The sequence below is a fragment of the Pyxicephalus adspersus genome, chromosome 5 (genome assembly GCF_032062135.1).
Source record: "Pyxicephalus adspersus chromosome 5, UCB_Pads_2.0, whole genome shotgun sequence".
Taxonomy (NCBI): Eukaryota; Metazoa; Chordata; class Amphibia; order Anura; family Pyxicephalidae; genus Pyxicephalus; species Pyxicephalus adspersus.
In genome coordinates, this window is record NC_092862.1 from 13,807,621 (window position 1) to 13,835,168 (window position 27,548).

At 38.8% G+C, this 27,548-nt stretch overlaps 1 protein-coding gene across 1 annotated transcript in view; it reads right to left on the reverse strand.

The window, feature by feature from the left end:
* Nucleotides 1-1,918: 1,918 nt before the first annotated feature.
* COL14A1 (collagen type XIV alpha 1 chain) overlaps nt 1,919-27,548 on the reverse strand; it is a 121,823-nt gene continuing 96,193 nt past the window's right edge. The window contains exons 36-48 of the mRNA XM_072410687.1: nt 24,954-25,040; nt 22,918-22,971; nt 22,468-22,563; nt 21,919-21,972; nt 20,381-20,434; nt 15,566-15,619; nt 15,149-15,220; nt 11,055-11,090; nt 8,526-8,592; nt 6,748-6,936; nt 5,972-6,049; nt 4,949-5,095; nt 1,919-3,207 (exon numbers count right to left, since the gene is read on the reverse strand). Of these exons, the coding sequence (XP_072266788.1) occupies nt 3,176-3,207; nt 4,949-5,095; nt 5,972-6,049; nt 6,748-6,936; nt 8,526-8,592; nt 11,055-11,090; nt 15,149-15,220; nt 15,566-15,619; nt 20,381-20,434; nt 21,919-21,972; nt 22,468-22,563; nt 22,918-22,971; nt 24,954-25,040 (1,020 nt within the window). The 3' untranslated portion in view covers nt 1,919-3,175. The remainder of the gene's footprint in view (nt 3,208-4,948; nt 5,096-5,971; nt 6,050-6,747; nt 6,937-8,525; nt 8,593-11,054; nt 11,091-15,148; nt 15,221-15,565; nt 15,620-20,380; nt 20,435-21,918; nt 21,973-22,467; nt 22,564-22,917; nt 22,972-24,953; nt 25,041-27,548) is intronic.

Consider the following 27,548-nt stretch of genomic DNA (forward strand, 5'->3'; position numbering starts at 1 on the left):
CTAACTAATTATGTATAATGTGGGAATATACACTTGGCACTCTGAGATGATCTGTGAATTAAAATGAAATATGGCAGCTGATCTTGTTCTAAAAATATCAATTGCTTGGTTTTTATGCTGATGACCTCAAATAAGAATGCAGATTAATAAAGTCAGCGCAATGATAAATTAATACTTATTCCAGGTGACACAAAAAGTTGAAGCAAGATGGTCAACATGGCAACTAGGCATTTTCATTTTCGGGAGGAGAGGTTGCCATTGATAGGCTCCATGTTTGAAGGGTTTCATGCTCACGTTTGATGTGAAATTTTAAGAACAATAAAATTATTTTTAAGAAGGAGAAATCAAATATCTTCTTTTAGTGTTTGATATCATTGACATCACTGCTTAGACCAGAGTTTCTCAACCAGGGTTCCTCCAGAAGTTGCTAAGGGTCCTTGAGCAATAAGCAGTTTATCATTCTCAGGTCAATGTAATAGATACTGATGATTTTTTGGCTATCTGTAAGGGTGACATTCTTACCAATGATCAGCAATGTAAGATGCATTCTTGGTACTACTGTTGAATCTCAGAATTAGATGTTAGACAACTGACCTTCTTGAGGAATAAAGCCTAGGCAACCTATGTATAGCCAAGGGAAGAGATTGACGAAGGGAGTTCAAAGTACAGGTTCCTCACATGGGTGTTTCAGGTTAACAATCATATTATACTGAGATTGTCCCTATTACGATCCCAAGGGGAAAAATATGTAATGATAGAAGCGCACAAGCTGTACTAAAAGTGGTGCAAGCTAAACGTGCAGCAGGATTAAAGGAAATTACCATTAAAAATGTATCACATTCATCACTGATTATAGTTCACAACATGGAATGGTCCTTGTCTCCAAAGCCTTTGGTAAACAGCAGACATATTGTCCTGCTGGTATGTATCTGTTGATGGAATGTAGTCCATTGTTACATACACGCAAAGCTTTTTCTACTTGAACAATGAAAATATGATTTTGCAGGTCCAGCTAACAGTAAAGGAACTGTAGGTAAAACATCTTAAATCAACTATAAGTGATTTACCTATTTTTGGGAATCATTGTAAGCAAGGCTTCTTTATTTATTGTTAATGATTAGGAAATGTTTTCTTTTTTCTAGTGTTTCTCCTTTATCTTTATCAATTTCCAATTTTTAAATTAAAACTAATCAGGAATAAATGTTACAGAGATCTGTTTTGATGGCAGGTGTGTACTACCATTCTGCGCCAGTAGAAGCAGCATTTTAATTAACAATGAGTAATCCATCTAACAACCCTTGCCTCCTCCATATTGCCATTAGCAATAGCAATGCACCAGTCCTTTAAATTCTATAGAGCTCATGCAAAACATAAACTGAATCATTATTTATTCTGTCCACACAGTACATATTTTTGAAGACATATATTGTTTTTATAACTCTAATTTATGTAAACAATTTCCAAAAATGTTGAAAAAGTTACTTATGTACAATGTACTGTATACAATGCATGGTGGCATTCCCACAAATTAAGGACGTGTAGCTTCTTTAAAGAGTTCATTCGTCCCTCTTAATCTTGTTTCAGAGACTTAGATGATCTTCCTTCAATGCCACGTGCGTGACGACTGATTCCAGGAGATCTCACCTCCATAGATTCCTCTTCCTGTACTGGAGTAAACTCTGGTTGAGGATAACCGCCATGCCCATAGGACTCGGGGTAGGCAACTCGGTATGACCCATAAGGATCAGGTTCTTCATCATCGTCATCATCATAAGGGCTCCCTGGGCCATAGTTTTCAGGAGAACCATGATCAGGTTGTCCCCCATATCCACCTTTACCCACCACCACCACGTACAAAGGATTAAATACATAATGGCAGAGCATATAAAACATTTAAACAATTCCTATATAATGTACATATGTTTAAATAATGTACTTTAATTTACAACACGTAACGATTAATACAAAAAAGACGGGTCAACAGAAATGAAGTCAAAGAATTAACTAGACAACCGTCACCACAACATAAAATAAATTTAAAGACATTTACATCGGAAAATGACTGATAGGTCACAGTGTCTTAGTTACTCTCAGCTCTATGCGAACTTGCCAAGTTGAGCTCATCAGTTTGTCCCAATTACCAGCCATTGGCTTACTGAAATGTATTTCTATATCGTTCGACAATAGTTGATGATCTCGGGTTAAAGAGGAAGTCCAAGAAAATCACTATCCTAATTATTTTTTTTAATTTTTAATTATCCTTATTGCTTCTGTACATGGAATGCCCATCACTTGTTGCTCACCAAGTATATTAATAATATAATACTTAAAGTTTTTTTAACAGTATTGGCAGAGTAGGTTGTAAGATGTCTCAGACGAGACTGCCACCATCGCCAACTCAATACAATAAACTGGGTCACTGATTCCACCATCTGCAGCACTGAAAACGTTTTAAGAGGTGAAGCTATGAACACAAAGTGTAAGCATTGCCATACGAAAAAAAATGTGGTTTTATTCTGTAGGGGAAAGCAGCCATGAATAAAGTTAGAAAAACCAGACTAGCTGCATCAATAAGGAAAAATGCTACATATAGGTAAACACCTATACATTTTTGACCTTTTTTCTGCAGTTGTCCTTTAAAACTATCTTCTCCTTTAGTTACAAGGAGAAAACCCCATTGTTATGCATTGCTATTGCATTGTCTATCCCCCTGCCAATCACCCACTGATCTAATGTGAAGGAGCATGTCTTTGGGAAACTCGTTCAGAATACAGACTGAAAATGAAGGAATTTCTAAAATCAGTTCATTGAAAAAAGCTAAGTGGCTATGATTCTGCTGGTTATACTGCTTTGAAATGCTTTTAAATAGACAATTAATGGGGATATAAAAGGGACAATCCCCAGTGGTGAACAGCAAGAGAATGACAAGTTTTGAACTTCCTAACAAAAACTGGTCAGCCTGTTTCAATATGCCAAATTTTGGGAGTACATGGTATGGAACTAATGGGAGTAGTGGAGAACATGATTCCTCTATTGAAAATCCTCAGCTAAAGTCACATACGGTCTTTCATGTATTGGTCCATTTACAGTCTTTCATGTATTGGTCAACCTATTTTCCATTGGTGGGTATGAGCCAATAAGACAAATCGGGTTGTAGCACGACTGGTCTTGCTCTTCAACGTTGGTAGTCATTGTAAGGTATTAAGCCTTCTCATTGGAAATGAACAGAAAGTGAATGGGTGGAGACGATCAAAGGGATGATGGACGAGAAAGAAAAAACACAAAAGTCAGTACAAAAATACCATAACACCAACAAAAAAATATAAACACAAAACTTACAGAATGTACAATAGAATGACAACGTAACCATTTATGAAAGCTTGTACAGAAGTAACTGAGTGAGACATATTTCCAGATATCACAGTAACAAAATTAGGTTGAAAATTGAACAATCTGGTCGTTGGCCATCGGAAATTTTTTTTCTCAGTTACCTAAACATTGCTTTTCATAAATGCGCAACATTAATGTCTCTTCAGGTTACAACATATACATATATATCGCTATATATGGTTCAGTATACTGACAACCAATGAAGAGACTACAGCCCATGCAAGCTGCTTTTTACTAGTTTGAAAAAACTAGGACATTTTCAAACAATGATGTTTTACACAACCCTGCCAGTTATTCAAGAGAAGAGCTAATACACTTGCATCCCTGAATGCCCCATCCCCAACCTTCCGTTCATTCTAGTCCTGTAGCCTCCATCGGTCTACTTAGCATCTCACACTACCAATGTGTTGGAAGCTGTGGTTCCATCTTTCAACCCTTACACCATTGCTGTGGCTATTGGTCATGTGCTTGAACCAAAGCATGAAGTGGGGGACATGGGTACCCAACACTCGAAATAGTTGGAATGTGAAACATATGATGAAGGCATGGGAAAGGATGTAAGCAATATGGACCTCCAGAGAAATAAGTATATTATCTCTACCTTTGTTTTCAGGCTACTGAAAAGATCACACTAATCTGTCTAAAAGTGTACATGACCCTTGTATTTTCTGCAATGCATTGCAATGCTCTACAACAGGGTTGCCCAACAGAAAGAACGCGATCTACTGGTAGATCGCAACAGCAATGCAATTAGATCGCGGAGCCCTGCCTTTCAAAATAAACTCTACCGCACACAGGAGTTTTTATTGTTGGTAGATCATTTTGACTTGGTCATTTTAAAAGTAGCTTGCAAGCCAAAAAAGTGTGGGCACCCCTGCTCTACAACAGAGGTGCCATTCCATAGTGCGTTAATGTATTTTTCTAAATGAATGGCAGTGCAACAGTTACCATATATTGCAGTTAGCTAACACATGTGCAATGCAGAATATCTGAGTGAAAGCTAATCTGTCTGCAACTGTTAAGAATCAGAGTTTCACTGATGTAGATAAACAGCAAACATCTAGTGCAGACAAAACACACCGACATGCAAACCGGGCAGACAAAACACACAAACACACTGACATGCAAACTGTGTTTGCAGTGTCCTGTATGGTTAATTTTTCACATATAAAGAATGAGGGGATTTTATTAAAAATATGCATTGCATATTTTAAAGTTTAGACCAAAAATGTAATAGGTTTTAAATCTTTAAAATTCAGACATGGCCGTGATGAAGTGATATTCAATCGTGTACAGGTGACAAGTGACCATACAAAGGATAATCTGCAAATATGGATGTCATGGATGGACACCACATTTAGGCAGACCATGCTAAAAAAGTCACCTTGATTAATAATGTTATAACCAACCAACATATTATGAAATATCTGAATCTGAGATGAATCAGAATCAATATTTGATCTACGATGTGAAATTATCTGATGTACAGTCTACTGTCACAATGTACCCATGCCTATAAAAGCACACTATCAATATTGATAAGAGGATTGGTACTCACCATATCCAGCACATGAGGCAGCATCACAATAACCTTGTGGACCAGGAGGCCCCATAGGACCGGTAGTTCCTGGGGGACCTGGGAGGCCACGCTGTCCTGGAGGCCCAGATGGACCTTGGCTTCCAGTACGACCTTCACCAGGCATTCCTAGACAAAAAGGAACATGGTAAGGAGAATCAACAGCAGTGAAATTTGTACAAAAAAAAATATGTATTTTTCAACTTATACATCCCTAAATACTCTTTGCTTCATGTGTAGTGATGATTGAGCTATACTGTTCATCCATTAGGTCATACCCATACCTTGATCACAATTCAATCTCTTGGTGTCATTGACTTTATTGGCAAACGTTGATTGTATTGTCTGACATGGAGACCACCAGTAAAGTATGCAATTATAAATCTTTATATGTAATACAGAAATGGAAATGCCTATAATCTCTCTTTCTCTCTGTCAATATATATAATGAAAAAATAATGAAGATAATGTAATAGCTTATAACCAATGATTTTAGCATACCATGCTATTCACCAGTCTCTTTTTCCAGCTTGACAAAGAGCATTGTATATGTTAAATATTTTGTATATGTTATATGCTGCATTTTGCAACATGTTGCATCTCTTTATCTGAATTTTTTCATATAGACAAAGGAAATAAACTAGATGATCCTTCTGTTGTGTAGACATACAATGTAGTCATTGATTCTTTTCCTTGGACTGTATGTATAACTATATATATATATATATATATATATATATATATATATATAAATACACACACACATGCACACTCATACAGATATATGTTTTTTCGAAAGACAGCAATTAGAATTTTTTTTTATTTTTTGCTTTGATCTCTTGAAGGCTTTAAGGTCTACTAAAGACAAAAGTCATTTTCATTCTCTCTGAGATCCGTTAAACTGAACTTGTACATAACATTGCCCCTGGCTTTATGAGAATTTGGCATCAGATGAATGTATTCATGTTCCTTGGATAGGTTGTTTGTTTAATTTTGCTCTCTTACCTGTAGGTCCCGGAGGACCCCTCGGTCCCTGGGTTCCGACTCCAGGGTTTCCTCTCTCGCCCTTTTCACCTGGTACACCTGTTAGAATAGGAAAGTTATTTAACAAACTGACCATTTATTAAAATATTGGTTAATTTATTTAACTCTTGACTGATTTGTTCATTTCCAAGCTGATGTCATCATCAGATGTCGTATGTGTTGCAGCAGCAAAGGTGATATATCACCTACTGCTCATGTATATGCCCACAGTCTGTATCAAAGAAATAACAGCATTGTAATATGATGAAGACTCTAAAGAAACGGATACCAGGATTGGCATTGGCAGACATTTATCTATACACTGACCACAATGTGGGTTGAGGATATTGGCCTGTGCACGTGCTCCTTCATACCTGGAAATCGTCTTCTTTTAGAATACCAAAGCTGATAGGTAGTAGACAATATGACAATTGCCAATTACCTTGTCACCTTTCCCACTTCCTGACCACTATATATCATCATCACAACACTCCCATACCTGTTGTAATCTATAAGTGATGTCACTGTAGGTTAGCAGAGCTGATCTTGCATGTTTAATGGGAACTCTGCAAGGATCAGCAAATTTGCTATCGGAGGTCATTTGGTGTCTATATGTCCAACCATCCTCCAAAGCTAGACTGCACTTTGGCACACAGGATAAAACTTTATTTTGTAGAAACTACAGTTGTGGCTTAACTAATAAGGTACAATTATCTGTTCACTTACATCACTTATTGGAATATCGGTATATCACTAACCTCTGTCTCCGGGTGTTCCTGGTGAGCCAGGGTTGCCAGGGAATCCTGGTCTTCCAGGAGATCCTTGTTCGCCAGGTGGACCAGATGGACCTTGTTTACCTGGCTCTCCTGGGGGCCCGGGGATACTTCTGACTGATACAGACTGACTTGGTATTTGGTTCAGGAGTGAATTAAACCTGGCCATGTGACCTGGGGAAAAAATGGTTATTGACTTTAATAGGAATCAACCACGAAAAAACAAAATGTACCCAGAAGATCACTATGCATTGTACGATTTTGAGCATGTTGCTGTCATTTAATATTTTTTCTACTTTAAGGCTGTCATGTGAGTATGAATTGCGGATTCCCAGAAAAGGGGAAAATATTAGATACTTTGAAATGTAACTGCACTGACCAGAGGCCGGAAGTTTATGTTATTCAAGAATACTAGATTCTAGATTGTAAGCTCTTTGGGGCAGGGTCCTCTCCTCCTATATCACTGTCTGTATTATTCTGTCATTTGCAACCCCTCTTTATTGTACAGTGCTGCGTGATATGTTGGCGCTTTATAAATCCTGTTTATTATTAATAATAATAATAATAATAATAATAATTTGCCTGACCACCCGATCATGATTTATTCCTGCTTTAAGAACTTTAGTAAAAGTTCCTGAACAAGTGTTTCATTGGTGCTACCAAAAAGTCATGGATTTAGAATTCAGGAGGAACAGGAGGAACAAGACTTTTAGAGTTATGCTGAAACATGTCCAATTGATATATACAAGAATTGAGGCTTGGCTTCTGATGTCCCCATTCAAAGAAATCCATTTATCAATATAGAAATAGGTGGAACATTGACTTATTGGCCCTGATTTATTAAAGCTCTTCAAGGCTGGAGAGGATACACTTTCATCAGTGAAGCCGGGTGATCCAGCAAACCTGGAATAGATCTGGTCCAAGATTGAAAACATTTGCTAACAAATTACAGATTACTTTTAGGAAAACTATTTCAAGTTTGCTGGATACACAGATTCACTGTGGAAAGTGTATCCTCTCCAGCCTTGGAGAGCATTAATAATTTAGACCTATAGTGTACACAAAGCTACAGGTGTGGCACCTGAAGTGGTAAGTAGAAGTTGCGATTATTCCACCATGTGTTTGGGAAATGCCCCACCATTTGACCAGCCAGAAAAGTCAAACTGGTCTGGTAGTTCTGCTTCAGAGTGAAGAGGAGTTAAGACTTTCAGGGTTATGCTGGGACACTACGTAAAGGTCGGCTAATAGCTACAGGGATTGGGCATGGTCTCTACTGCCCCGAATCAAAAAACCCATTGAGCATATGTGTGTGATGATGATTCCACTTACACATACTTTACCCAAGACTAGCAAAGCATGACCTTGGAAGGTATGAAGGTCTCCTAATGCCAACTGCTTCTCACAAGAATACTGTCTGACAATGTTTTTTGTTTAAGTTTTTGATGGAGTGAAGAAGAGTTATAACACCTGCGAGGCGTTTTACTTCTGTATGTGCCCCCACTAAAGGAAATCGGGCCTATAAAGGTGATATTAAGACAAGAAATAGGGGATGCAGTTGTCACTAGGACATGAAACCACAGACATCCCAACTATTTTTCTTTGTCTCTTTCTTACAGTAAGAAAGTAAGTACAAAATTTGGCACTAACAGTGGGGTTTTTTTTGTGAGATATAGACGATCTGAAGGCTGTGTTATATACTGTATCCTATAACAAGATCAATCATATTTGTTAGTAAAGGTGCTTACTATGCTTGTGGTACTTACTCTGTATAATTTGTTCACACACTTGGCGGGCGATTGCACGCACCATGTTCTGTGACTGGGTGTCCCCCTGCAATGCAAGCAAATCAAATCTATTTGTTGTACAAAGTGTCATTTTATTGACTTTCTATGTGTTCACAGAATATTTCTCAGGGTATTTTCTAGAAAATAAAATCTGGATAGTTTGTTACACAGCCTTGCTATAATAGAAATGGTTGACAGGTTTGTTATTTCCACCTAAGCTAGAGGTAAAACTCTGCATTCTTGTCTACATGAATTGTAGCTCTAATCCAACATGAAAATTATGATATATTATTAATGCAAATGCTAAATACAAGAACTTTTTCTTAACTATTATGGGTCATTTAAGGTGCAATTTACAGTATAACTTTCTGTACAAACATTGGAAACTAGAAGCCTTTAAAAACAATTGGGGGCACTGGCAGACCCTGGGATTACCCCATCAGGTCCGTACACCTCTCCTCTAGATGTGTCTACACCCTAGAACATGGACTATTTTCCACTTCCAAATCAATTTCTCATCCCACAGCTGTAGTCGACCGATTATAAGTTTCCGATTGGTATAGGATAGATTGGTCGTGTTTGGAAATATAATTTTAAGATACATAAGTCATGTTGTTTGTAAGAACATTCAGATCACATCTTCAAAATTCTGATGACTCTCTATCTGAGAAAAATGGGGACTTCCAACTTACTGATTAGCAATTGGAAAATTGATTGGATTGGTCGGTTGGGCACAAAATCTGCCAACAGCATCCATTTACGATTCCAACTGGTAGATATTGCTAAAAATCTCAGGGGTCTTCTGAACAAAATCAAGCAGACTATAGCTGTAGCAAATATACTTTTCATACAGTCAGACATTAAAAATTATAATTAAAATCTGGTTTATTCCATACAGAGAATAATCTGAAAATATGGCCGGTAAATATTGGTCCAATGACTTTATGGCACTATCACGTATCACAGGGGTCTGCAACCTGCGGCTCCGGAGCCGCATGCGGCTCTTCAGCGTCCTTGTTGTGGCTCCCTTCGGCTGCCGCGGGGAGATCTCTGATGGGGGATCCCCTTCCTCCCAAGACACTGCGGAGGAGGGGGATTCCCTATCCAGTGTTCTAATGAAAAAAATCTACCAGTGAAATAAATCTACCACGGGGCGTGTACAAATGGGTGTGTACAATGACATCCCCCTCCTTTGAACCCCAATTCCTCTGGAATGGGGAGATGTACAAAACCAAAAATGTAGGTGCAAGTGGGGGACACCTGTGACTAACACCCCCTAAAAGTTAATTGTTAGGCTATCATCAGAACATAAAGAACTCTGCCCATCAAAAAAATCTACCGTTACACATTGCTGGAGGCACCTGAACCCCAATTTCTCTGGGACAGGAAGGGGGTACAGGTGAACAAAATTAGAGGTGCAAGTGGGGGACACCTGTGGCTAACACCTCCTAAAAACTCCACCCATCAGAAAACCCCTACTCTGTTACACATTGTTGGAGGCTTCTAGCACCTAAACCCCAATTTATCTGGAAACGGGGGTACAGGTGAAAAAAATTTGAGGTGCAAGTACGGGACACCTGTGGCTAACACCTCCTAAAAATTCATAAAAACTCTGCCTATCAAAAAAATCTACCCTGTTACACATTGCTGGAAGCATCTAGCATCTGAACCCCAATTTCTCTGGAACGGGGGGGAGGCGGTACAGGTGACCAAAATAGAGGTGCAAGTGGGGGACACTTATGGCTAACACCCCTTAAAATTTCATCGCTAAGGCATCGTCAGAACATAAAGAACTCTGCCCATCAAAATAGTTCAGTGTTTAATTTATTTCAAAGTAGGCCTACACATGCACACTTGTTGTAACAGGTAAAATTAAAAAAATATTAAAAGTTTATAAACTTGTGTTATGTTTTGCGGCTCCAGACTATTTTTCTTTAGTGGAAGAGGAGGCAAAATGGCTCTTTTGATAGTAAAGGTTGCTGACCCCTGACCTATCACATTACAATCACCTCTGTGGTGGTATCTGAGATCTGACCTAATGGCATTTTTTTATCTGAAAATGGATACATAGCAAGGGAGAGAAAACATTTTACTTAAAATATGATTTGGAATTACTGACATGGCAACTATGGTTTCATGTGAAGAGTAAATTTTGAGGTTTGCTTTGTGGGCTCTAGACACCAGCTATCTGTACTTTGTACTACTTTTTAAAGTGCAAGTATCAACCATCTTTTATCTGTTGGGGGGAACCTTTCAGCATTTGCTTGGAGAAATTCTCTACATACACGATGTAGCCCACATTCCGATCAGAGACATTGCAACAGTAAATGAAAGTTTTGGTAAGTCAATGTAGGTCTTTATCTTTCAGCTCAGTAAAATTTGTCTGAATTGGAGGAGAATAGGGAGATCTTAGTTGAAAAAGGTACTGAGCTCTATTTTTTTCCAGTAGAGTGTAACACAATCAAATCGTGAGGTTTCTCTTGGTTACTGTAATAAAAAAATACTCACTCTTTCTCCCCTTTCCCCTTTTACACCAGGAGCACCCTAAAAGAATAAAGACACAATATTATAATCATCATCACAGCATTATTTGGCAAAAACACAAAAAAACTACAAAAATGTTCCCGAGTTCATAATCACTTTTTCACAAACCCAATTGGCTTCACATGCCTAGGCCTAAAAAGAAGGGCAAATATTTCTAAAAGTTTTGGGTATTTTTAGGGATTCAAATGTAATAGTGATGAACGTAATAATCAAAGAGCTTAGGGAAGATATCAGCTGTAGGAAGGTAAAGGGTTCATAGGCGAATCTATCACTTTGCCCTTTTAAACATACCTTTATAACCCTTCACATAAACCTCACATAAACTTCACATAAACAATGTAAAGAATGTAAAAGTGTGCTTATGAAGGCTAATTCTAAGATTTCCTATTTTTGTGTTTTTAATTTGCATTGTTATATTATATTCTATTATAAAATGTAATTTTCTAGTGCTACAAAATGAACAATAAAAATATCAAATGAAAATACAAAACAAAAAAAAACACAGAAATGCTGTCATTTAATATAAAGAAAAACTAGTTTAGACTTGATGAATGATACACAGTAACAGAATCCTCAAAGGATTCTCCAAAAATACCAGCATGCCAGCAAAGTTTAATCTGGACCCGCACATTTTCCTGGGGTATTCATCTTTTCAATCACTATAAAGTATGTCTCCATCTCAATTTTATATCCAAACATCATGGCTCCCCCAGCAGTTGCTTCATGTCATGGTTATCATTTTCTGGAATGTTTGCCTTAGAATAAATTACTCTGACAAGATGTTATTGGAAGGACCAATGGAGTTTTTACAAAGTTTTCCATTTGCCACAAATAACACAAGTGGGGCAGCTGGTTTTTCTCAAGACTGTTATGGCAAAAATGTATTTTATGGGAAGTGCTCGGGAATATCTGAGGTCATCTCGTCATATCAGAGTGTTAAAAACATAAGAGCTCATATTTGTGCTGTACAGGGTATTCAGGGTAAATTACACAAAATGGATCAATCTCCATGTCATTTTCTTTTCTTGTATAGAAGTAAAGTTACAAGTAGCATAACCTGCGGCCCATTTACATCTATGCATGTGTGATAGGGTCCAAATAGTATCAATTCTAAATGATCCAGTCATTGGGTTTACAAAATACCAAAATCCCTAACCTCTGTTCCTTCTTTTGCTAAAACTTCACACTGAAGCAGAACTACGAGTCCACTTTGACTCCTCTGGCCGGTCAAATAGTGGGTCACTCTTCCCACCCAACACCACTAGGATTTAGTCAATAAACAACATAATATTGATTTAGGGGTCTTTCAGAAGAACTACAGCAGCTAGAGGGGGACACCGAAATTTGGAATAGGATTTCGGGTGCCCTGCTACAAAAAGAAGAACACTTGGAAACCTTCAGACCTTCCAAGGTCATACCTGGAGGGCCTTGGGTAAAGTATTGCATATATTGTGAATGTGTTTTTTTGAGTGAGGGTAGTAGACACAAGGCTCCAGTCTTTGTAGATATTGCCTGGCATTTACCTAATGACCCAGCATTACCCTGAAGGCTAACTCCTTTTCCTCCTTAGATCCACATCCATAGCTCCTTTGCTGCTACAGGTTGATGGACATGACAATAAATGTAGCACATAAATGTATCATGGATTAGCTGCATTGATTTATTGCTAATGTGATAAGGAGATGCTCCTACTGTTAATCATTATGGAACGAAGGCCGGGAGTATGGTCACAAATTACAGTGGCTGATAAAAATAAAAGAGTGAATCCTGAGGGGTGTAAAAAGTTATCTTTCAATTATTCAGATACAGGTAGTCCCCGAGTTAAGGACATCTGACAGATGACTCCTAAATACGAACGGGGCTTCCCTCGTTTGTGACAAACTCTGCAGTTGTTTCTTTTTGCATATCAAAGCACAGCTTGCTCCAGAAGTTAATGAATGTCTAGGCTTCAAAAAGTTTTTTATTTTTTTTATTTTGTGATTAGCTCAAAGTGAGGATTTTTTACAGTAACTGACACCTCACTGCCAAATAATATGTTAGGACAAACATCTGTCCTAATTGCAGTTATTAAAATAATGTACCAGTTTCGACCTTCATATAAATTCATCTTAAGAACAAACCTACAGTTCCTATCTCATATGTAACCCACGGACTACCTGTTTTTAAAAAGGATGTAACTATATAACTTTAGAATCAGGCAGTACCTTTAACAGATGTCAAGTTTAATTGACAGCTTACATCCTTCCTGACCTAATTTGAATAATGACACAATCCATACATTTTTAAAAGACTTTGCACATGACAAATTGTATGCCCTGTCAAAGTCATTGTCAATAATTAATACTTGGCTGCCATTATCGAAACTGATCCACTTAAAATAATAATAACCAACCAATGGGATGACATACAATTCTAAGTTATGTTACTTTGCTTCCATAATTATCATGCGTGCCACCAATTACAAACCCTGCCTCAGGTGCGGCTGAGACAATGGAATATTGTGAGCGGTGCTTTGACAGCTGAGCAGTAGGAGATTGTACAGATCTCTCCGCTATGGGTTTCCCTGTCTAACTTTTAGCTAACCAGTCTGATTCCACTTCCTGCCTCCTTGTTTTGCTCCAGGTATTTCATATTTTTACAGGCTTTACATAAGCACCGTGAAGGCTGATAAAGAACACTTCCTTTCTTCCTGCATGGGCTGAATTCAAATAATATAAAGGGATTCTGTGCACATACCAGACATGTGTCTATTATAAAGAAACTGAATCCTAGCAAAGGAGGCATATAATAAAAAAAAAACGATATCTACAGCTCATCATACGTGTTTCCTTTATACTGACTTACTCAGATATCTAATGAAAAAATATAAAGAGTGGATGAAAAGTTAGTGCAAAACAATACCTTTCATATAATCTCTCATTATCTACCCAGTATGGTTAAAAATTTGATGTCCTCCTTGGAGACTCTCAATTAAGACTCTTATTGAAGTTAGTACTTCACTTTGTTACTGTTCCAGTCCTGACCTGGACACCTTTCTACATTGCTTTTAAAAAAAAATGACCATTTTAACCACCACATGGTAACATTAACAGTACATTATTGTTAAATAATAACAAATAAAGAAGAATGTGGCATACCAAGTGGGGTAGATAATTACTTGGAATGGACCCAAAGTCCCATAGTAAAGAGTTAGTATGGGCTTATTTGCAAAAAAGTCAGTGCTATGGATGCAAATGCAATTATACCATTACAAGCCACCCAATAACTTAACAGAAGCATCATGGAACCAAAAAGAAAAAGCTATGAAGATTGTTGTTGCAGTGGGTAGCTTGGCAATTTGAGCTTAGATATATAGTGGTTGAATGGGGGCACAATAGGAGGCAAGAGCTTTTTAGTTTATGTTAACACCTCCTGAAGATATTTTCTGCTAATATTCATAAACTGAAACATATATAATAATGGTTACAATAGACCGTTATAACTGTAGAGCCCCCTTACACTGGTGATTAATGGGAAGAATGCCCTATTATATTGGGGTCAATTTGAAGAATAACCCCCTTACAGAAAGCTAAAAAGATCATTGGTATTATTAGTTACTTAGCTAGGAATTGGGAGGAAAAACTTAAATAGTCCTACAATGCAAAATAACCTTGGTGCAGGAACTATGCGAGCATCATCAGATGAGAAACCTATCCATGACATCTCACTTGGAATCCCTCAGAACTACAACTGGATCCTCAAGGTATACAATATGAACCCTGTTGAATACTGCAGTATGGTATACCAAATATATGCTCAGTGTAAATCTGACATCATGCCAAGGGCATAAAATTGTAAAAAAAGATTTCCTGAAGTGTAGGTGTATAAGATATATTTGCAGGGATCAATATATTTTAGCTCTATATGTTACAGTATTTGGATTTTTACATTGATATGTGTTACATTTATTTTTGCATAATCTATCACTTGAGCTGCTGTGTACTGAATATATAGTTCTAGGTCTTACCAAATACTACTTATATCCGAAAAACCATTACTTTACGGAATACACTACTTACCGGGGGTCCAGTCTCACCCTGACGTCCTGGGCCTCCTGGAACACCTGGGGATCCTGGATTACCTGGTGCACCCTGTAATGAGAGGTGGTTGAGTTATATATATACAAAACTGGGGATTTCAGCTTCCTTGCTTCCAAAGTGCTTAGATGTATATAAAAAAAAATGAATAACTACAAAAACTATATATGAGGAATGTTTGTAACTGAGAAATTAAGGCACAGACAATTTGAAAACAAAACACCAGTCAACTTCTATGGGGTCAAATTTACAAAATTTTTAAGTATGGCATGCCAAATTCATAATCTACTTTGACTGTAGCTGAAAGACAAACATGGCTAGATGTACAATATTGTATTTTTTTCACAACATAATTTGTAAAAATCTAATTGCTTTGAATTAGAATAGAAGAAATGTTACCATTGGTCCAGGGTGTCCGGGGGGTCCAGATGAGCCATCTTTTCCTGGCAATCCCTGCAGAAGAAAAGAAGGTTCAAGTAATAACAAAAAAATATTTCACCCACTATGGCTTATTGATAAATATTTTATATAGAATGAAGATTTCTTTAAAGCCAAACTAAACTTACCTATTTACCTGTCTCCTAAAACAGTAATATTCCAGACATGCCCCTGCTGATAACTGTCACAGCTGCCATTGTGCATGTCAGATCTCAACTGAACTTTCAAGCCTTCAACTGTCTGAGCTAATTACACATGAAGAACCATGACAGCTGTGGCTTTCTCACACTTTTTAACATGGGGGAACACTTGAAATACCATTCAGGAATTTAAGGAACCCCTTCTATAATTGCTATAACCACAGGTAATGTGATGATCAGTGGAAAGAATGCTTCCTACTTTGCTTCCCTAGTGGGAACAATGTCACCGTTACAGATAGCCAAAACGTCATTGGTGTCACTTAAACTGATCTGAAAGTCACACGCTCAAAGAACCTCCAGCAACCCTAGGGTTCCACGGGAACCCTGGTTGAGAAACACTGACCTAGAGATTAGGATGGAGCTACATCCTCTGGGAGGAATAGGGACGTTTAGTTCTGCTTTAAAAGAAAAATAAATAAAAAAGGGGACAGATACAATGGCACTTGGTTCATATAAGTCCAAATACAAATAAACCAGGGGTCGGCAAACTTTTTGGACTACTAGGCCATTTCAGGAGGTCAAGAAGGCACACTAGGCCAGAAGAAACAAGGCCTCAAAGGAAAGCTTTTTTCCAACTGTGACTGCAAGCAAGCAGCCTCAGTCTTCTGCTCATTCTGCAACGACACCAACAGCACTTTCAAGCGGTCGAATCTGGCATTTCGATGCCAAGCACGCGTACACATACAGAGACTACACCACGTCTCTGTATGTGTATGCGTGCTTGGCATCGAAATGCCAGATTCAACCGCTTGAAAGTGCTGTTGGTGTCGTTGCACACTAAACACAGGGCTTTGTTGCCGTGTTGGACGAAGAATAATTTGTCAGTCCATTCGGGGTTGAACGTTCGAGGTCAACCTTCCGGAGACTGGTAGCTGCACGTTGCTTCTGCTCTTTAGGGTTACTAAGTGGGGTTACTGTGCAGGTTGGAGTGGTGCTGGATCTGAAACAATCTCAATGTTAGGTATACCTGTGGTGGGGTTCCTAGATTGCTTCCATATGTAGCTGCCAACCACCATTGAACCTAAGATGAAACCTGAACTCCAATAGGTAATAAGGCACCAAGACAATGGGAATATTTCACTAAAGGAAAACAGTCTAGTCACTTAACTTAGAAATCAAAATGAAACTCTGATGACTTTAAAAATCCAATCATGTGCATGCAAAGCCCTGTTTTTTGGATTTCCTTCCATGTGACTGGATATCCTTTGTGAAGTGAATCTTCACCATGTTGACTAAGTGATAAATTACCTTGGTAAGCAAACAGCTTACATTTCTTAAGTAAATCAGCCCTAATGTATCTAAAAGGTAAAAGGGTATGACACAATAGTTCTTAAAAGGCAATACCCAACAATTTTCGGGGGCCACTTCCTTCTTCGGGCCGGAAGAATAAAATATTCTGTTACATGTGTTCACAGTGATTGTTTTATTTGTTTTTTTCATCATTTAGGCATTGGGACAGTCTGATAGAACATGAAGGCATCACTGCTGGTATATGGCTGCTGATTTTGTTTACAAGGATGCTGGTTTGAATTGAAGTGAATTGAAGACATATGCAATTCATTAAATCAGATAACAATTCCAATTCATATCATTCACGTCATTTTGTTTAATTACAGACATATGTGAATCCCAGCTGGAGGCAGATAATTTGTAAAGTGCTAGGATAGAATTTGCCTCATAGTATGCATCACTTGCTTTGTCTGAGTCTCTCCAAGTTAGAGAGTCATGCTAAATGAGGAGAAGGGGGCAAATGTTGATAAGCTCAATTAAAGGGCGATTATTTCGATTCTTGCCTACACTCAGTTTTGACTGATCAATCTTTTTCACAATGTAAACTGAACTGTTTTTAAATAAACTCCAATGTACATCCAAGGGTGTTAGGTCTGCCAGTCCAGCCAATCAAGGTGGTTGGAGATCCCAAACCCAGAAGTAGAAAATTGGCCATAAATGGTGGTGATGGTCAGTTTGGTTAAGCTGAAAACTAGCCACTGCTGAAAACTAAAGCAGATCTGTTGTATGGTTCCAGTGCTGAGATTTTCTTGTAATAGATGCCTCTATTTCTGTCTTCTGGCTAGTTCTTCCAGTTATTTATACATTCTTCATCATGCAAATTCCAAGGCGTAGCATGGAACCATCATCTAGATTAGTAGTGGCCATAGTTGGCTTTGAGAGCAACAAATGCAGATCTTTAATCACCCAGCATGGTAGACCATCCATTATTGCTTTCTCTGCCCAAAGCTTTGAATTCCTGTCTATCCAATTCCTAGATTCCAACAGCCCTAATACCCTGTATGCAGGGGTGTAGTCGTAAAAAATGAAGACAGGGAACGCCCGCCCCACTACACCCCTGCCTATGTGTCACTCAAACGGGAAAAAACTTCCTCCAGAGTGATGTCATGATACCAAAAGTCTGAGCCTGCAATGGGTGAGTGGGCAGGTTGTTTTCAGAGAGACAACCCCCCCACCGCCCTGACCCTGCAATTCCATACGGGAAACATGGTCCGCGGCACTGGCTGGTGCACACCCCCGCCCCCAAGCGGGGTCCTTCTCTTGACCCCGCAGTGGGGGGCGACTGGCCAGAGCCATGGACCACCAAAAAGTCCTTTGCAAAATAAGAGTGGGCAAGCGTGCCCATTGCCGAAAAAAAGTGAGGGCACTGTAAAAATACAGTCAATGATGTATTATGGAAAATGAAGTTTTATAACAGCCTGGAGTTCATCTTTAAGTCAGTTTTTATCACAAGGTTCATATTGTAGAAAGTAACATTTTACATTCTCATTACACATTCTGACTTGGTCCTGATATCAGCTTGGCACAAGTTTAGCAATTTTAAATGTTGAAGTCAAAGTGTTTAGAAAACTCCCTAAACAAATGTTCTGAGCAATTTGTAAGGCTTTGTGGTTCCTTCCAGGAAACAAATATTAACCCTCCGGTATCATAAGTGTTATACATAGTGATGATGGAAAAACAGACTAAGGGCCCGTTTATATCTGGCAGTATGCACTAAAATTATCACTTGCACAGCAATGTAACTACAAATGTGTGCTACACTGCCGTGCCTTTTATGGGGAATGTGAATTAGACCCCTATGCACTATACAGTAGGGTACAACATACCACACACCATATAGCACCACAATGCACATGCCATAGACCGTTGTGAACTACATCGCTAAAAAAGGATCATGTGTGTTTTTTTCCATAAGAAGTGACGTGTTGTCAGCCCATTTATGCTCAATCGGCTGCCTTAATGTACCTTTTCTTACCATGTTTTGTAACTGAAGGCATATAATCCAATAATCGTTAACAAAAAAAGTGCACAACGCCACCGATGAATGAGGATTGTCGCTGGAAATGAAGGACCGTCCTGGTGGATCTGATTGGGCGATGATTATTTGCAATTCATTGTGTGTACGGTCGTTCAGTGATCGTGGATGGTTCTACAGTACAATTTCTCTTTTACATGTTACTTCCTGTATCATGCAAACGATCATATCCAACGTGTGTACATTATTGGTGGAAAATATTTGAAGGATTATATCGTTACAGCATGTACAGAATTGTGCACAATACGATTGTTCAAAATAATCGCGCATAATCGCTTGTGCATGTGTGTGCGTAGCTTAAGTGTTTTAGGAAACTGAAGTAGAACATACAAAATCCTCAAAGAATATTGTCCTGGCCACGATTCAAACTTAGGACCCTAATGTTGCAAAGCGAGAGTGCTGGCCACTTAGCCAACCATGCAAACAGCAAATAAGTGCACCTGTCATTTTGCACTGAGTTAGAGCTAAATAAAATGTTTAAATTGCCATCTGTGTCCTAGTTGAGAATTTTCCTGACTTCCTATTTGGGGGACAATGTTGTCACGAGACATGAGGCAAAGGGAAATAAAAAGGGGTGTACTCTCTGCAATGCAGACACAAAAAAGCATTACAAATAAATAATGGAAACTGATTCTAATTCTTTTCCACACTTATAATTATTTTTATCTTGGCCAGAGATACACTTATCTCAGCATACAGTAACAGAGCACAGTCCAGATCTCCAGATTCGGCTTTCTTCCACTGAGCCAAACACTTAGAACGAAGGTGCCAGAACTGCTGTTTGTTCAGCAACATCCTCGTGAACAAGCAAAAAGTTAAACAGCATCTACAGGGAGGCTTTTCCTGTACTAAAATTATTTATTCAGATTTTACTGCATTCTCACACTTTCAAAGCTGCAGCAAGTCCTAGTCTGTCTCATTTTGTGCTTGGAAGATGTCCATCATCACTCACCCTAACCTTAGCCTAACTGATTGATCCCCCCCGAAAAGTGTTTTTTCTGGATTTCACTTCTTTTAATTACCAGCATCATCATTTCATTTTACCTAGGGTGGTCTGAATGCAAATGCAGCAGGTCTAGGAATGCCAAGTCCTCCAGACTGATATACACCCATCAAGGCATTTTGAATTCTGTATAACTTCTCCCAAAAACCTGCCCACTGCCTACACCTAGGCTGATGACTACAGAGGGTTCACATATGATTTCCAGAAGCTATGTACAACGTCTTTTAATGTTTTGTGCAAAAACTCACCCTTTGCCCTGTAGGTCCTTCTCTTCCAGGAATTCCGGATGATCCGGGAAGTCCCTACAAATACAACAAATAGAAAGTTAATGCTTTTTTATCTACAATATACATTCATGCTCTTTTGTCTTATTAGCCAAACAATTGTTATTTGTGTATTTACATAATGGGCTTGATTTTTTTAAAGCTCTCCAAGGCTGAAGAAGATACGATTTCAACAGTGAAGCTAAATGACACAGCAAACCTGGACTGGATCTGGTCTAGGACAGAAATAATTTACTTAGGAATATCAAATTACTTTTATGAAATCCATTCCATGTTTGCTGAATCACTCAGCTTCACTGATGAAAGTGTATCCTGTCCAGCCTTGGAGAGCTTTATTAAATCAGGCTCAATGGGTTACAAATTTGAGCAAATGATACTAATGTTACTAATGGTATATGATTAAAAGTTTGTGGACATCTAACCATCATCCTATATGAGTACTCTAGAGAGACGTTTGCAAGAGATCAGGGTTATCATAGTCTAGTGGAAAATACACAAAAGTCAGCCTTCTGCCTCTCTCTGACACACTGGGCCTGATTTATTAAAGCTCTCCAAGGCTGGAAAGAATACACTTTCTTCAGTGAAGCTGGGTGTTCCAGCAAATCTGGAATGGACCTCTTCAAAGTCATTTGCTATTTGCTAGCTTTGAATCCTGAACCAGATCCATTCCAAATTTGCTGGATCACCTAGCTTCACTGATGAAAGTGTATTCTTTCCAGCCTTGGAGAGCTTTATTAAATCAATCCCATTGTTTGAGAGCTCTTGGTCCAGTGGGCCTTAGCTTTGGGAGATTTTCTTGGCTTCACACAGCTTCTCAGCTTGAGCCATCTGGTCATAGTTTCCAGTCCCCCACACTCCCTTTTATTTGTATTTGGCAGGATTGGAAGAAGAATGGGGTGTCTGGTCCACCAAATCCTTCCAAGACACTCCGGGCTTGGATCTCAAAGAAAGGGCTGCAAATCTGCATCACCACAATTATTCACAGCCTTATCCGGGCCCTTGGTTTTAATCTTTTACCTTTACCTTGAAGGTGAATTTGAGGAAAATGCCCTAAAATCGCCTTTAAGTCCAGCCTTACATTTCTCTCTATTCTACATGGGGTTGAAGACACTGATTCAAGGTAAAGGGGCCCAGGTAATAATGTGGATTTTCCTATTCATCCTAAAGGTGTTCAGTAGGGTTTAAGTTTGGTCTTTGTTCATGCCACTGAGGTTCCTGTACACCACATTTATCAAACCATGTCCTAATAGAACTGGTTTTGTACACAGGGGAACAATCACGATGGGTAGGTTTTTTAAAAACTGTTGTAAGCATACAATGGTCTAAATTTGGTCTAAATTTTTATGATGCAGCTTAACTTGTACCCTTTACTGAAGAAACCTGAACTCATTTTTGAAGGGGTATTTGCATATCTTAGTCTAAATTGTGGGTGCTACTTATTGTGTGTTTGCCTTTTGGTCATAACCTGTGTTTGCCTCCCTGCACTGGATTCATGAACTCACCTGATTTCCTTGAAGTCCAGCTTCTCCTCTTTCTCCTTTTAAACCAGGAGGACCCTGAATAATCGAGAGAATTTGGTTAGTAGCAATGTCATGTAGGTTTAAATTAATAAGCAAACATCTATCCTAGCTGGTGACTATGTGCTACAGGACTTACTTAGGATTACTCAAGACATGCGGTTGGCTATTGGAGCGTAAAGTAATGCATGACTCTACCCACTTTAAAATGAGGAGTACTCTTTATTTTTGGGATATGTGATGGAATGAGACATGTGAATATCTTTTTTTTACTGGGCTACAATTTGATTTGGTTGATTTCATCCCACCAAAACACCCCATACCTAATGGTTTCAATTTGGACTTCAGCAAACAAAGGTCAGTAATGCCCAAAAGATTGTCCATGTCTGGTATTTGCTTCATTCTACCATGAATACAACCCAACAACTAAGCTTCAACTTCTGCAACACAGATCTTTGTTGGCTAATGGTGCACGTTCCGATAACCATTCTACAGAACCTTAACTCAAAAAAAAGGAGGCATAAATAATCTTACAGGTGGTCCCTGAATGGAATGTCCACTTGGCCCCTGTGGTCCTGGTGGTCCTTGAGCTCCTGGTGGGCCTACTGGTCCTGGTGGTCCATCTGACCCCTATGAAAATGAAAAAAAAAACATTCAACTGACATTTAATTCAACAATTTTCTAAAAGAAAGATAAAAACCTTAGACACAGGGGTTACAGTCATCTTGTACTCAAAAAGTGAACATTTGTACATCTAGAAAAAGCAATTGTGTCAAGGCAATACCCTAAGAAATATCTTTCCTTCCTAAAATGATGACTGATTGACATAAAGGAACCTTAACCAGCTAACAACGGGCATAATGAAGACACCAGCAATCATTCAGGTCTACTGAGGTTATGGTCAACAATATCAATACATGTTAACAGTAAGTAGCGAAATCTAATATATAAAACATAAATACACAAAGTACACAAAATACTTACAGGTTGGCCGTTTTCACCTTGTGATCCTTTGGGTCCCCTCATACCAGCACCACCCTAAAAAGAGTCATATAATATATAAACAAGTTATATACTTCAACAAAAGAAAGAGATAAAGACGACATATCACATTCATCTGATAGATTCTCTAATTTGAAAACATTATACATTATACTTTTTTAAAGTATTTCCAAAACCACACTTTAGTTTTTGTTTTGGAGCTTTTTTTGGTTTGTTTGCGTGTCTGATTGTGGAGATTTTATTACACTTCCTGTCTCGAAAATAGCAAGTGATCTATCCTAAGTAAAGGAAATCTTTTTCTAGAAAAACTATTCTCAACTCCAGGGTTCTGTGAAGGGGTTCCTCCAGAAGTTGCTAGGAGTTTCTCAATCTGATGACTGACCAACCTCCCATTTGATAATGCTGCATAGTTCTGGGGCCGTCATCACTTGATTGAGCCAGCTGCATGACCCTAATGATGTTTTTATTTGTGGTCTTCCAGCCACCATTGTATGGAGGCATTTGTTCCACCTCCAATTTAAAAGGCCTTTTCCTCACTGACCCCCAATTAGTTAGATTTAGTGTCTTAAAACCTGAAAATTATTTTAAGGGTTCCTTAGGCATACAAAGGTTAAGAAGTTCCTTCTTAAGCTACGTACATACGTCCAATGGTTCTCGCCCGATAATTGGCTCAGGGCCAATATGGGGTGAGAATCTGGTGTGTGTACACCCCCCGTCATCTATCATCCAAACGACCATCCTGGCGGATCCAACGATGAAGGATGAACGATCCTAGTGCAGGGAAGCGGGGTGCTGCTCCGTCGTTCTCCCCCTCCCCTCCCCATAGAGCAGAACGGTGATTTGTCGTTGGAAAGGATCGTGAATAATTGCACTTGTATATGCATCTTTAGACATTTATTACTACCAATAGGGTCCCCATTTGAAAATCTCCCTCTCTTCCTGTCACAGTGACAATTGTAAACCCTTCCTAATTTTTATTGGAAAAAGTGGTCATCAGGACAAGGATAATTCTTCACAGAATGCAAAAGAAAATTCTAGGTACACTTTAAACCATCTTAAGCATTCATGAAATTTGTTGTGATAGATCCTGCTGATAACCTTTTCTTAGTAATCAAATTATTTTGCATCTAAATATTTTATGTTCAGTAAAGGTGTTATCTTTTGTCTTATCTTGTGTTTGGGTACTGATAGCTTTGGTGGACCAGAAGACTATATTTGGGCCAAATTTAGTCTCTTGCCCAAAACCTAACAATGTATACTCATCAGCATATAGTCTTCTGAATATTATACCAAAAATACGCTCATATACGAGCATCTCAACATAAAATCTGCCTATATGTAGACTTACATACAAACTCAGCGGGTACCTGCCTGGATATCAGAAAGCAGTATGGGTATAGAAAAGCCTTGACAACACAAAACCAGGCTGATAAAATAATCTCCATTAAGTTCATAAAAGACATATATACATTTAAAACGTTTAGGTTTATGGGTCCCACATGGCTGCTTAACGTTGGCATGATAAGGGAGGTTCTGCACTTCATGGTCTTCACCATGAATGGCTAATTCTACATTCTACTGCAGATTTTTCTACAACTACTGCACTATGCATCCTCATTTGTGTGTTCATGGGTTACTTTATAGAACCTTCCACTTTCAGTCTTGGCTTTTGCTTCAAAGATAACACAGACTTGTCCATAGTTGGACCTGTTTCCTGCTTACTTGGCCTATGCATGTTGCAAATTTGCATTTGTATTACAGTGAAGATGTATGTTCATTATGCTAGAAGAGTTTCCAAGTCCCCCCCACTCCCTACGATTTGTTTTTTAGTTTGGCAGTATACAGACAAGAGACGAGGCAGATTCTAAACATGCAGAAAGTCTACGTCTAGGTGTAATAACACAGCCAGTTATACAGTCAATGGAAACCTCCTATGTGTTATATATAACTTCAGCGCTAGAACAAGTCTCAGCTTACAAGCATTTGCATGTCTGAGCACAATTAGTGACATATCATACCGGAGGTCCTGGGGGCCCTTGTAATCCTTTGTTCTCCTGGGCGCAGGAGCAGGAATTTGGAAGAGGAGGACAGGTAGCTTCATCTCTCTGTAAAGAAACAGAAATGTAACCCTTCGATATATACAGGAATAAAATTAATGAGAAAATCAAATAAAGAATCACCACATATTACAACAGTAAATATACAGAATGTACCAATGGTGTTGTTCAGTCCGATGATGTGCCCTAAGGCCTGTAGCTTTGTTGATGGACTTAACAAGTCCAGCACTTAAGCCAAGCTTTTGGCTTTCCCAAAAACATGCAGTTAGGTTAATTGGCTTCCCCCCAAAATTGACTGTATTAAAGACATATGATTATGATAGGGACATTAGATTGTGAGCCCCTTTGAGGGACAGCTAGTGACATGACTATGGACTTTGTACAGCGCTGCATAATATGATGACGCTATATAAATACTGTGTAATAATATTAATAGACCATTCCCTCACATTGGTGGTAGTTTAGTCCCATCAAAGATGGATGAGTTCCCCTACACTGACCAAGTTCTGAGACTAGCTTTGATGGTATAGTTTTTTATGTGTGGGGTGAACACCTTTATTGAGACCATGTCCTTGGCTTGTGACAACCCTTTACACTGCAATGCTAGTATGGTTGATAGGGCGACCCTGGTTACTAGTCCTACCTTCTTGCTCTATTTGCTGATGGTATAGTCTAGACACAGATGGGTAAGCTCTTTTACTCAGATCAACTCTTGAAATTAGTGTTAATAATATAGCCTATCCATGGGTCGGGTTGTGTTCCCCCTCTCAAACCAAGCCCTGTGACTAGGATGGGTGATATATTCTACTTACAAGAGAGGTGAGCTTCCCTAATTAGTCCAAGTCCTTTGGGGTGGTATAGTTCTATCACAGAGGGGTAAGATTTCCCATGAAGAATTGGTAATCTAACTACCCTGCTTGTTTAGAATCAGCACCCCAATATTAACTGAAAAGTTGTATTTTCGAAAGGGGATCGGCATTTATAAACCCCATATGTCTCTTTAAAAAGTAACCTTTGGTGAAAGTATTCTAAATATCAGAGCACCTACCCAGTACTGACTTGTCCCCAATCCAGCTAGATATACCTGACCTCACCCGGCCATTGGGTTAACAGTCATCCTGGCCAGTATAAGTACAACCTCATACTTTAGATTACCTCTGCATGGTATTAGTTAAAATCTAGTCATCGATATCTTGATGGATACAGGACAGGTTTGTAAATGACTGGGCTGGGGGTACAGGGGTACTCTGATTTAAAGTTGACTTGAGGCAAAGTTGCAGATACACTTTAAGAATGGGTGTATCCAGCAAATGCATCAAATGTCAACTTGAGCTATGTGTGGAAAAATTCCATTCTGTCAGATGGAATTTCTCATGACTTGGATGTGCGTACTGACACTCACACATGAACCTAAAGACGTACAGCAGTCCAGATGCTTGCACCTCCACTGCTATTCTCATATTACTTTATGTCATTTTGCTACTGATTAAAAAAATGAATGCCAGCCATAAAAGCTGGCTAAACATAAAGCCTTCCCATGGAAAAGGGTAACAATATATAATATTGTAAATTTCATGCACAGACGTTGGAGGATATGCAAGTAAGGCAGAGTTCCAGCTTTGGAACTAGAAGTATTTATTTTAAACCAAGGCACCAGATTAAAGGCTTCCTAAAGTCCTTGGATTAAATGTTGGAAAAATGAAGGTACCTGGAGGTCTAAAAAAACCCTTATGTGATTATTTTTACAAACCCTAATAACTCATTGCAAGATGGAGTTTCACACTACTAGTACCTATTTCATCTAACTTGTGCAAATAGGTAGTCAAACTCCATCTGAACAGTTATAAGCCATCGGAATGCAGTGCATATGGAAGTTCTTTTACATGCTTAGAGATGCTTTTCTGTAAACCAGTTCTGCAAGTTGCACAGCCTGGTGACCCAGACTTTTCATTATGCTCTTCACTAACACAATTGGGTCAGCTCTCGATCCCCAACCTGTGACAGAACAGTCAAGGAACAGCAATACCCTGACACTATCATCTCTCCACTCCCTCCTCTTGTCGGCATGTTCCCTACCAGCACATAGGCAACAAAGTGGCAATTAGGATGCCACTCTTGCATTTTAGAACTAGGTCTAGCTGGTAGGTTTACAAAAAGCCATAGGAATGCCACCCTCTGGGGAGTACTTAGATGGGAGACTGAATGTGAATTCCAGTTGTTGTGGGCTATGGCCCTTGAGTCATTTTGGAGAAAACCACTTTTCCAAGGTTAAAATTAAATGCAGGGCACCTGATTGGTTCATGTTGCTGCCTTTCCTAGTCCTTACAGAGTAGAGGCTGATACCAAGATATGCTAATTACTATATTGCACACAGAATGGTATTCATTCTTTTGGTGTTTGTTTTTCTTTTCACATACCCACCTTTATTTCAGCTTCAATGTATGATCCCTTCTAACCACAGATTAGGTAGTTTATTAGTAGAAAGTAAATATGCCAGCTCATAAATGCCTAATGCTAACTAAAGCTATTTGAGATAGTTGAGGGGTTACATTGTAA